Source organism: Podarcis filfolensis (assembly GCF_964270895.1).
Source record: "Podarcis filfolensis genome assembly, chromosome: 4".
NCBI lineage: Eukaryota > Metazoa > Chordata > Lepidosauria > Squamata > Lacertidae > Podarcis > Podarcis filfolensis.
The window spans coordinates 82,829,387-82,842,305 of NC_139607.1; the positions used below are offsets into that span (position 1 = coordinate 82,829,387).

General features: G+C 43.8%; 2 protein-coding genes across 9 annotated transcripts in view; one reads left to right on the forward strand and one right to left on the reverse strand.

Annotated features, from left to right (window-relative positions):
- Positions 1-12,919, forward strand: part of ALKBH8 (alkB homolog 8, tRNA methyltransferase) — a gene marked incomplete at its 5' end in the record, with an annotated part of 247,603 nt that overhangs the window by 154,204 nt on the left and 80,480 nt on the right. The window lies entirely within an intron of this gene.
- Positions 1-12,919, reverse strand: part of ELMOD1 (ELMO domain containing 1) — a 45,181-nt gene that overhangs the window by 22,764 nt on the left and 9,498 nt on the right. For 3 of the 8 annotated variants that reach the window (XM_083609271.1, XM_083609267.1, XM_083609268.1), the window contains exon 2: positions 8,496-8,599. In XM_083609271.1, coding sequence (XP_083465397.1) covers positions 8,496-8,512 — 17 coding nt within the window. In that variant the 5' untranslated portion in view covers positions 8,513-8,599. Of the gene's footprint in view, positions 1-275; positions 409-8,495; positions 8,600-12,919 lie in introns of all 8 variants that reach the window. The other 5 variants (XM_083609273.1, XM_083609269.1, XM_083609274.1 and 2 more) reach the window with 3 other exon arrangements.

Here is a 12,919-nt window from a genome sequence, read left to right on the forward strand (position 1 = left end):
GGCCTAGGTTCAGATAATATGCTAAGCCAAAACATGGCAGAGCCAAAGTGGAGAAGAAGAACAGTAGCCCAGATGACATCTCTGGAAGCCTGCATTGTCCGATCAGCTTATCTTAAGTACCGACATCAGTCAAAGTGGAGCCAGTAAGATATATCACATTGTTTCTGCAGCACAAAAAAAGCTATTATAGAACACAGCTCACAGTGGATACTACTTAGAAAGCACTATATTATAGCCAGATATCTAAAGTAAGATAATATTCATTTGGTGGGTACCTTTAAATGACACACTACTCGTCCATCTTAAACTTATGACATTGGAGATCTTCTTTAGGAACAAGAATGGAGAGTTAAAAGTATGGAATCTTTTGTTTTGTTTTATAAAAAATAATTCTTGCTTGTAGAAATCCTGCAATGAAAGCACACTATTCATGAAATGGATTACACTTTAAGATGAGCTGACTTTCCTAATTCCACCAAGATCACAAATTAATGCCTTTTTTAAAAGAAAAGAAAAGAAGAAGCGTTTTAACAAGGCACGTCGTTTTCAGAACGAGGACTTAATATTTTTAAGAAATTAGAAAGTGGGTCAGCCCTTGACCCAGCACTTTCCCTCTCCAGCACAAACTCAGCTTGGCTGCAGGAGTTGCTGGAAGGAAGTGTACAAGACGCCATCCAACCATTTTAGGGACTCCACTTAGGGACCTCTTCCGTAGGGTTTCATCGTTAGCCTTTTCCCTAAGATATCCCACAAGGCAGAAGAGGTTTAGGATCAGAGTTTTCCTTCTCCTAGATGAGCTACTTTCCCAGGCTGATGAGCCCCATCTGCCACTCAATTCCCTCTACAGCATGTGCACAAACCACCTTCTTGACCACTGGACCCACTATTGATCTTAATCTGCCAGAGCCTGTCTTTGCATGCAGGGGAAGTCCTTAACTCACATTTGAGACCCATTAGCTACCCTCACCATGTTTGGCCAGCCAGTTGAAGCCATTCCCAGGGTGTGGCTGCTGTCACATGCTGACAGCTTCTAGGACAGGCATAGGCAAACCCCGCCCCCCCAGATGTTTGGGACTACAATCCCCATCATCCCTGACTACTGGTTAGCTAGGGATGATGGGAATTGTAGTCCCAAACATCTGGTGGCCCGGAGTTTGCCTATGCCTGTTCTAGGAGCCACAGGTGAGAGCTGAGTGCAGGGTGGGGACCAAAGGTGGACAAACAACCCGGGAAGGATGTGTCCCCTGCCAGAGGTACTACCCCTCCGCTAACACTCCCGTACACCCCTTTCACACAAATCGGTTGTATAGCTTCTTCTTGCCCCAAGAGAGTGAGCCACTACTCCTCCAAGCGATGGCAGCTGTGTGAGCAAAGTCCACAGTTAGTTGGGTCCCTTGCTGCAGATTGGGGCTGTCAAAATATAAAGGTGAAGGAATGGCTCACAACATATAATATGCCTTGACACAACTCTTTCATCCACCCACAGACATTATGAACACAGCTCTAGGAAAGCCAAGCTTTAGGCTTAAACAGGAAGTGACAGAGAAGGCAATCATTTTCGCTGCTAAGGACTGGTGTAATAAAGTTTGCTGAACCGCACAACATTCATTATGACACGCCGATTAGCTTCATTTATGCTTCAGATAGAAAGCAGGAGCTTCCCTGCTTTCAGAAACCTCTTATAAATTTCAGAGTAAATGAATATGCAGATATGACCAGATCCAATGGCTTTTACAGGCTTTATTTAAGATTGTCAGTGAAGGAGTCTGCTAAAAACCTGCCCTGGGTATTATGAAGAACGGGCTACCTTTCTCAGATGACCTTCTTCTGCATGTTTCTTTGTTTCCCTCAATATTGTACTAAGTAGTAGCCAGATTCTCAGATACAGAGATGAGTGATTTGTCTGTTTATCCATCTGTTTAGACATGGAAAGGCACTATGGCAACCAGAGTTCATAGCAGAGCAAAGTCGTTCAAAAACATTACATACTCTGCGGATCGTCCTCATGATGCAGCTGCCTCAATGATTTATTTCTCTAGATGTGAGCAGACTACATATGAGAGCTGCTACATACATCGAGAGATCAGCAGGCACCAAAAAAACTGCTTGGCAACGTGCAACGCAGGTTTTCAGAAATGCCACAACCAACAGTCACAGCAGATTCTAAGAGAAGAAACCTGTTTTGGGCACTCTGAAATCATGTATGTTAACAAAAGCCACAGGATGACTAACAGAACAACCTGCACACCAAGTCCATTCCCACAATCCTTCCGTCTAAGAAAAAACACATTCAAATGAGCATATCTGAGTATGCCAGATTCATGTGTGAGGATGTATATGTGGGTAGAAGGCAAGAATGCAAACCCACCCACCTGCGGACATACCTTTGTGAAAGGAAAGGCCCCATCAGCTGAGGTAAACATTACTAGAAAAAGAGGCTTACTTGCCTTTTCTTTTTATAGACCTGAGGTGAGGAACTTCTGTCCCTCCAAATGTTGCTGAACTACAACTCCCATCATCCATGCCCATTGGCAATACTTGCTGGGGTTGGGGAGAGTTGTAGTTCAGCGACATCTGGAGGCTCAAAGACTTCCTTCCCATACCTGCTTTATCTGAACATTACTGACTGGCTTGCCTCTCAGCCTTTCTCACTTTCCTACTTTATTGGCCTTGGCCCAGTATACCTGAAGCAGCATCTCCACCCCTATCATTCTGCCCAGACACTGAGGTCCAGCTCCAAGGGCCTTCTGGCGGTTCCCTCACTGCAAGAAGTGAGATTACAGGGAACCAGGAAGAGGGTCTTTTCGGTAGTGGCACCCGCCCTGTGGAATGCCCTCCCATCAGATGTCAAGGAAATAAACAACTATCTGACTTTTAGAAGACATCTGAAGGCAGCCCTGTTTAGGGAAGTTTTTAATGTTTCATCTTTCATTATGTTTTTAGTATCCTGTTGGAAGCCGCTCAGAGTGGCTGGGGAGGCCCGGCCAGATGGGCGAGGTATAAGTAAATCATCATCATCATCATCATCATCATCATCATCATCATCATCATCTCTACCTCATGTTCCTTACCTCATGTTTTTCCATCCTAGTGTCCTGAGACAAGGAGGAGGATAAAAATGTGTTTGGCAAACAAAATTGAAGGTGGCTGCCTTATTTCCACCACAGAGCAAGACTCCATGATGCTATAGCAGAGGAAGGAAGAGAAGGGATGCTGAAGCTTCTCGCTCTGCTGAGAAGCCAGACTCCTTCCATCAACTGGTCACAGCCATTCCACCAGATTGGAGGAAGAGATCCATACCACCAAGAGACCAGCAATTTTTGGCATCCCCTCTCCTCAAATTGCTTCCACCTCAAGCTGGCCATTGGAAGAACTTGTAACTAAGGGCTGCTTCACAGTTCCACTTGTCCCAGGCGCTCTAGTTTTCCTCTGCTCCTTTCCCATGGAAAATCCATTCTTTAGTTCTAAACCAGAGCAAATGTCAATCTGGGGAAAACCCGAATGGCTGTTTGCTCCGACTCAGCTCTGAAGAGTGGAGACAAAGTGTGGAAAAGCCCTAAGACTTGGCTTATTTTCATCTTTCCTCCCAATCCATTTTACTTTTGTGTGGTGTCTTTTTAAGCTGGTAAGCCTATGGGCACAGACTGCCTTAAAAAAAAAGTGATCTGTAAGTTACTCTGGGAGCCTTTTTTTAGCTGAAGAGCAAAGAAGGAAATGTTGAAATGAATAATGAATAAAAGAAGCCTCCAGAGTCCCTTTTGCAGGCTGTAGTAAAATACAACAGAGGGAGGGGAATGGAGATAGTAGGAACTAGTCAAGCCTAGATCTGCGGCAGAGTCCTAACTAGGCCTCTGCATGGACCAGGAAGGCCAGTGAAAGCCCTGTTGCCAGGACAACAAACAAGGCCGGTTGGAGCAGCAGCCAGGAACTCCAGCTCCAAGATAGCTGTATCCCATGGCTCTGTCTATCATGCAGAGATGGAGACTATCCTCATCTTCTTTCCAAGAGCAAGGAAAATAAAGTCTAAAAACAGCAGCAAAACACACACCAAATAGTGGTTGTGTAACTAGTACTGCACGATCAGCCATATGAAGTTCTGGCTCATCACTTGTTCAGAACAGATTTATTGGAAGGAAGCTATACCTGAATATACTGTGGTACCACGGAAGTCAATTGGAATCCATTTCAGAAGTCGGCTCGACTTCCAAAACATTTGGAAACCAAGGCACGGTTTCTGACTGGCTGCAAGAAGCTCCTGCAGCCAATCGGAAGCCACGGAAGCCCCATCGGACATTTGGGTTTCAAAGAACGTTCGCAAACTGGAACACTCACTTCCAGGTTTGCAGCGTTCAGGAGCCAAAACGTTCGACTCGCAAGGTGTTCAGGATCCAAGATACGACTGTAGTCATAATAAGTTCTTCTTTCTCTCACACACACAGTTGGTGAGGATGGAGTAGAGCCAGCACATAACTCAGTTGGCCAAAAAGCTTGTACTAATTGCCCATAGGCTACTTGGCCAGATTCACAGTTCTTGGATTAATTTGCAAGGCCATCAACAACTTGGTTCAGGACACCTTAATCCACATATCCCCCCATGATCATGGAGGTCTTCAGGGGAGTCAGGGGTCCCCTGTGGCTTGGATGCCTGGTTCATATCCACCAGGAGCAGTGTGTTCAGTATTGTGGACCCAATTCTATGGAACTCCCTCCGGGCTGAAATCAGAATAGCTCCCTCCCTGCTGAACTTCCAGTGCCTGGTGAAGTCATTAAAAATAAATAAATCAGCAGCCCTTTTAATTAAGTTTTCTGATCTCGCGGTTATTTTTAACTGTTTTCACTTTCCACTGTTTTTATCTTTATTGCATCTTCTTAACCTCACTCTGCACTGTTTGGAGACTTGAGATGCTAAACAGTATATAAACTAAACAAATAAGCCAGATACATACACCGAGCTAGAACTACAAATTACCTCAGTCTGTTCTCTTTTAGAAAACGTCGCTGTTAAAATCCTGTTTTGCCATACTTGTGGGCTCCAAACATCCCACTGCAGCACACAATGTTTCCAAGAGTTGCCCCCACAGAACAAATGCTGTTACACACAATATTTTATGTTCCTTTTTTAAAAAAAGTTACCAATTATGGGTTTTATTTATGGCTTTTAGTTGTAATCCTCTCTGAATGTCTCTGGACCAAAAAGTAGGGCAAATATACTTTTTGCACACACACACAGTCAGGCAACAACCACAGATAATTTTGACAGAAGTCAGTACAACTCACCTTTTCCATTACCTGTGTGAAGGATTTAACCCCATTCCATTTAAATGCAATCTGCTTGTTTATGTATTATCACTCATTAACCACACAACATGTGCTGATTGGCTTACCAATTACCGGGATGTCTGTGTTATCAGCATTTTATCAACCACTTTTAATGTCATAACCATCATCACCTTTGCTTTTCTGCATCCCTTTTCCTACTAACCTCACAGTTTACAATGTCATCTCCCTGCCTCTCAAACCAAGAAACTGCAACTCAGGATAACACCTCATGCATCTGCTGAAGTGGACTGTAATCCACAGAAGCTTGTGCCAAAATCAATTTGTGTGTCTTTAATGTGCCAAATGACCCTCTGATGTTTTTATACTCTGCCGCCACCCCCAAATTCTCTTTACTTTGGTCTACACAAGTAAAGAGGTCACATCCACACTTGGAAACTGTAGTTTATTCCTCACAGAGCTACAACCCCCAGCATCCTTAACAAACTATGGTTCCTAGGATTCTTTGGGGGAAACGATGTACTTTAAATGTATGATGTGGATGAGACCATAATCAAGAACATGTGCAGTAATATCCTCTTCTCATCATGCAAGTGGAGCTGGCTAGGCCTGGAACCGGGTTTCTCCCCTCCAGTTCCTGCAGCCAGTGAGACCTGGCCTAATAATAATAATAATAATAATAATAATTTATTACTTATACCCCACCCATCTGGCCAGGCCTCCCGAGCCACTCTGGGTGGCTCCCAACAGAATTTTAAAAGCATGATAAAACATCAAACATTAAAAACTTTCCTAAAAAGGGCTGCCTTCAGATATCTTCTAAAAGTCAGACAGTTGTTTATTTCTTTGACATCTGATGGGAGGGCGTTCCACAGGGTGGGCGCCACTACCGAGAAGGCCCTCAGCCTGATTCCCTGTAACCTTACTTCTCACAGTGAGGGAACTGCCAGAAGGCCCTTGGACCTGGACTTCAGCGTCTGGGTTGAAGATGGGGGTGGAGACGCTCCTTCAGGTAATAAGATTACAGTATAGTGTAAACAAAACTTTTATATGCACTGGGAAATAAACAAACAAGAAGTGGGACTTGCTGTCTTGTGATATTCACTTGATTGAGATGGTCTGGTGCCGAACCAGCAATATCTCCTATGTATGCCTGCATAACAGTTTATAACTCAGGCAGATGAACAGCCAAGCAGCACCATGGAGAGTGCCTGGGAGACTGGTCCATAGAGATCTACAAGCTGCTACATGCCTTACTGAGATTTAGCTTAGGAACTCCTCAGATCTTTCTATATGGCTCAAAATCAACTGCTTACTGTTTCAAATTAGCTCCTAAAAATACTGATAACAAATCAGCTATAAAAAACCCAGCCATTACCCTAGTCAAAGACAAAAACTGTGCACAAGGTGTTATCAAACATACATTCAAAAATTACAGAAGAACTGCTAGAGTGTGATCCCACACCTGCTTAGGAAGAACAAAGGAAGCTGTCTCATGCAGAATCAGACCACTGATGCACGTACATCAGGAATATTTACACCAGCAAAGTGGGCAACTCTCTCAGTCTGCTATTAACGTAGGCACTTAATTCTTGCAGAACAAAGCTTATGAAGGGTACAATCTGGAGGAGGTCCACAAATGATGACTTGGCTTACCCGCCAGTCATTATCTGTGGTTGCCACCGCCAACTGCAAGTGCCAAGAGACTTGGGACTGGGAGAGAGGAAGATCTGCTCTCATCCCTATTGCAGCTTGGAGAAGATAAGCAATGACTAGCGTCTCCCCCTATTTCTTTTCTTCCAGGAGTGGTGCAAAGCAGACCATACCCTGTGTACGTCTTGGTGCCTTGCTTGCAAGGCGGCCAGGGAGACCTGCTTCCGGACAGCTGGGTGAATGGACACCTGTCAACATGTTTCCATCAAACATCCAGAGAAACCTTCCTTTCAGGGTTTTCCTGTTTTCTGTAGTGCTTTTAAAGGAAGGGGCAGAAATATGTCCCCAGTCGCCTTTTAAATGTGTGAAAGTTCAGTGCCGTTATTTTCCCAGCTGCTGCATAAACACCATTTTCAAAACCTGGTTGGGGCTTCCTTCTAGAGCTAGGCAATCAGTGATAATCTAATTTATTAATTTATAAAATGGTTCATACATCTTTTTATGTTTTTATTTAAAGATTTTTCATGAGCAACAAAAGTACATCCAGCATGTCTGTTTTCAAATCGTAGAGTACTTCATACCGTTCAGGTTCATACATCTTAACTTAATAACAAATCTCTAAGAGGTTTATACAAAAACAACAATGCAACAGCATTCAAGAAAGTTTCCTAAAAAATAGATAAAAACAAAACACAAGTGCAAACAACAACAACAACCACAACCCACCTCAGAGCAGTACAAAACAAAACAAAACAATAAAAATTAAGAGTCAGGAATCCAGGGAAGCTTGGATAAGCACATAAATTTTTAAGAGGCATATAGAGGTCATTATTCTCTTCAACTCACAAATTACCCAAGGGAGGGCATTTCAGATGGTGGGTGCTATCACCAAGAAGGCCTGTTTTTGCATTGTCAGCAAGTGACAATCTGCTGGCCATGGAATAACCAGTAGACACCCATCCCTCAGAAGCTCTTAAAGACCACCTTGCTCTGTAATGGGGGACGTGGTCATTATGATGTCATAATGTTGTATAGCCAATTGAATTTGGCTACATGATGGTATCACCAATGGAAAACAAAACTAGTTTAGAATGAGAGCAATTCTTCCCAGGCTGTTCACATCCATCCTGTCTATCATGAATCACAAAGTGCATGAGATGATGTCTCCAAGGTCAAACAAAAAACTATCCAGGGCAATGTTTTTTCGACGGCTGCACACTTTCATCCTAATTAGCAACAGTCCCTAAAACACACACACACAAAGTGGCACATTTTCCATTTGACTCTAGAGACTTCTGTTCTGAGTTTTCATGCTCCCAGTCCTTAAGGCTGCCAATCAGGTTTGAAAGGCTGAACAACCAATGCCTACTGAGGGCAGTTAAGGAAGGTGCTAGGCAGGACAGCCGGTGAAATTGGTCTGTCAGTACCGTGCACAGACAATGAGACCATTTATACTTTCAACCGATCACAAGATGGGAGCTATTCTCGATGCAGAAATATTACCTTGGCTCTATAATAGATGGAGTAAGATAATTACTATGCAAGCAAAAATATAGGCGTGTTACCTCAGGAAGTGCTTCATTTTGGTGTTTTTGTTCTTCAGTTCTTTCACTTTCGGGAACTATCCTCAGCTGATCACAAGCAATGTTTTCTCCAGAAGTTAAATATGCTGTGAAAGCAAGTTGAACACGTTTGGTAAGAGAAGTAAACAGGGCCCAAGTCTAGTTGGGTGGTCTTTTCAAATGATGCATCTAAGCCCTCGAGGTCAGATTCAGCATTTGCAGAGTAGAATGGGTGACCCTCAACACATTCATGTTAAATGAATCCCTTTCTCGTTCAGGAGAAGGTAAAACAAACTGTAAAATGGCTTTGTCTTCCTGAGTGTTAACAGTTTAAATGAGAAAAAGTTGGCTAGTTCTTGTGACACTGCTACACGGATCCGATCCAAGCAAGCAAATATACACCTATTTTTAAAAGTTTTTTTTTTTAATGACAATGGGTCAACAAAGCATTGAATTACATATTGCTTCAAATAAAATAAAGTAAGTAGGCAGCCAGGTGAAAGGTGACAAAATGTTTGCTTGCTGCCGCCACTGAATTAACCTGTTGTTCGTTTTATCTATTTAAAGTTTATTGTGGGTGCTTCAGACAAACTCGTTTATTGAGCATTCATCCTGACCTGTTTGTAAGGAGGTTAGACAGGGCCCCCACCCGTACCCTACATTTAAAGCAGTATTTTACTAAACAGTCATGGCTTCCCTCAAAGAATCCTGGGAACTATAGTTTGTTAAGGGCGCTAATATTAGGAGATGCCTAGTCCCCTCACAGAGTTAAAATTCCCAGAGTTCTCAAGGAAGTGGGCTGACTGCTAAACCAGCCTGGGATTTGTAGCTTTGTGAGGGGGCTACTTTTGATAGCGTGCATGTAACTAATGTCTGTAAATAATTCAGAGGTACTTGGAAAAAAGGTGCAACTTTTATCCAAAACTGTATCATCATTATGAGGTTCTGATTTGAGATTATCTGGGTCCCTACTATGGAGTTCCTGAGGGCAGGACTTGTAGTGCACATCTTGTAAGTCAGAGAACTTCTGTTATAAGGAAGCCTGCTAATGAGGAAAAGGTGAATCTGTTCGTGTCGTGAAAAAAATGACACTGAACAGCTTCACCATTTCCTCTCCGTAATGGAGCAAGAGTCTCCTTCAGGCTTTCTTGATGTTATAATTTTTGTTGCTATGCATTCCTTTTTTCAGTCTCATTCTAACAGAATGTCAAAGGAGGAAATATCAAAAGGGAGATCTGTGAGCTGCATCCTATGCTCTCTGTACAAGGACTTCTGCGCTAGCGGCAGGTGAATTCTAACAATGTGCAAAACAGGGATCCGAGGAAATGGCTGTGCTAGCAGAAAACCGTTGCACAAGAGATTGTCCAATCTGTCATCCAACAGAATTGTCAGCAACCGGTTTATCCATTCTGCCACACGATGGGCTGCTGGTGCAAGACATTTCATCATAACAAAGTATACCGTTAAATGACTTGCGACTTAGCACTACTTTGGATACAACCCAAAGTGTGCGGCTTACATGCAAAGACTATCCGAGTAACATCCAGGTGAACATTGTCAGTGACTTAAGAGCAATAGGGGTTTTGCCTTCTTTGTTGCACCCCACAGTTGTGGAACTCCCTGCTGCTATTTGGAAGATGCTAGTAAAAGTTTTTATTCACAACTGCTTTCAGAGAGGGCGTGTACATATGTTACAGTGGCGTAGGCACTAAACCAAGTAACTGGAAATCCAAACAGAACTTCAAATCGATGCACTGCAAATCTTCGTTAGAAAAAAGAAGCAGGTAGACTTTCCTCCCAGACACAGTTTTCATTTAGGGGAACAGAAAGTTTTTGTGCTGGGCTAAACCCCCAGATCCAATGGGGCTCCATTTCCTGGCCTAACTCCAAAAGCACTTGTGATGGATTGATCTGGGGCTCTTCCAAAACTTTATGCAGCACAAACAAGAAGTTCTGCCTCTCCCTAACTGTGAAGAAGCTGGGAATAGCATGAATGTGGTTCCAACCAAATCCAGTACAGTGGTACCTCGGGTTAAGTTCTTAATTCGTTCCAGAGGTCTGTTCTTAACCTGTAACTGTTCTTAAACTGAAGCACCGTTTTAGCTAATGGGGCCTCCTGCTGATGCCGCGCCGCCGGAGAATATCTTCTGTTCTCATCCTGAAGCAAAGTTCTTAACCCGAGGTACTATTTCTGGGTTAGTGGAGTCTGTAACCTGAAGCGTATGTAACCTGAAGCGTATATAACCCGAGGTACCACTATATTTTTTCATCATGCTACTGCAAAGGCGTTTTGGAAGCATCAGCAAAGTATTAAAATTTCAGTTCACCTGTTGGGGAGGGATGCTTGGGTCCACTGTTATGTGACCACATCATGGTATGACACTCAATCACTAAGGATTCTGCACATGAAAAGGCTGTAAAAGGGCACACATGCACCCATGTCTACTGACCCTCCTTCCCAACATTTTGAGCACGCTTGGGATAAAAACATGGCCAATTGTACCATACAACCCAGAGAGGCAGTGAGGTTTTTGTTTTCGTTTGAATGCAATCCTTTTATCCTGCCTACTGATCTCTCCCCTTTCTTCTTCTTTCAGAAAGATCTGTGAATAAATTATAATGTCACCTGCTAAAAGGGAAAGCACTCAAAAGCAACTTTCCTGTTGGATAGCATGTGAGTGTTCGCTGCAAAACTACGCGAGCCCCAGCTGGCGAAAGCCTCTTTCATCAAGATTGCTTTTGACTGCCTGGTTCCTGCTGCTGTCCCTGAATTTAGCTGCAATTACTACTGACAGCAGTGGCACCTGCTTGAGGACAACGAGGAGGAGAAGAGAAAGAATGGCTAACAGCAAACTGATTTCATTAATGCCTTGGCAGGCAAGCTTGGCTTCTAACACTCCCTGAAGATGCCTTTGATGTTCCTTATGTTGTACCAAGACGGGAGGTGGGGAGAGGGGTGGAAAAGCAAAAAAGGAAAGGTAAAAACAAGAGGGAAAGCTGCCTGCCCCTCTTCCCTAATTTGACAGCGACCTTAAGTTGAGAACAACCATGTACATCAGTGCTCACTTTTTCTCTCTTGGGACATGCAGTCTAATTAACAGCTGGTTCCATAGATTTACTCAGCATCTGCAGACATCCCTGATTGAGCCAGCCATCCAATTCTTTAAGTGCCCAGAATGTGATTTGCAATTACTTGGCAGGGTGAAAGGTTAAATAGGTTTGGCCTTTGGTCTGAAGCAGGCTTCCCCAACCTGATGCCCTCCAGAGGCTGCTGCATTTACCTCACCCTGCATGGCCAATTGTCAGAGTCAGGGGTGAGATTCAATTTAGTTTGCCAAACGGATCAAATTTGCAGTTTCTGGAACGGTGCGAGAACCAAAACAAGGCAATCCTCCGAAATTCACAGCTGTTCAAAACTTGCTGTGCGTTTCTCCAACCAAAGAACTGAAAAGTCAACAGGGGCAAAATGCCATCACCTTGACGCTTGTAGGGGTGAGGCAGTAGGAACAGCTTACCCTAATATCAAACCACTTGCCCTGGTTGCTGGTGCATTTTCAGGGCTCCAATATATAGTACTTAGTACTCCAATATATAGTACTTTAAATCCTTAAATTGGGGTGGGGAATGCCTGGCCCGAATTTGGTCCACCAGCCTCCCCATTTGGCCTGCAAGACTGTTCCAGTCCAGCCACGTCCACCTGCCCCAGATCCCAGCATCATATATGACATCAGGTGAGGGGCAGGTAAAGCTGGGGGTGTGGATGAAAGGGGCTTTGCAGGCACCACCAGCAAAGGCACATTCCTCAGGACCAACTCTTAGGATGAACACACATGACCAGGAGCCACACAGAAGCTGTTTCAAAAGCTTGTTGTGCTGCATGGACTGGTGGTTTCACCTGTGGCCTAGTCTAGCATTACCATCCTGACCATGGGTAGGCAAACTAAGGCCTGGGGGCCGGATCTGCCCCAATTCGCCTTCTAAATCCGGCCCGTGGATGGTCCGGGAATCAGCGTGTTTTTACATGAATAGAATGTGTGTTTTATTTAAAATGCATCTCTGGGTTATTTGTGGGGCATAGGAATTCGTTCATTTTTTAAAAAAAACAAACACAAAATATAGTCCGGACCCCCACAAAGTCTGAGGGACAGTGGATCGGCCCCCTGCCGAAAAAGTTTGCTGACCCCTAATTCGGACACTTGTAGATTATGTTTAACACAAGGAAAAGCAGCTCTGGGAGGTGAGAATTAAAAGCTGCAGCGGAAGCTATGTTAAAATATTTTACCTCATGTGTTGGAAACCCCCAGGTGCTGCTAACCTAAAACTCCCATCATCCTGGATCATCAGCCATGTTTGTTAAGGCTGATGGGAGTTGCAGTTCAGAAACACCTGGGGGACCAAAGGTGTCCTGACTCTTTATTTTACCTCAG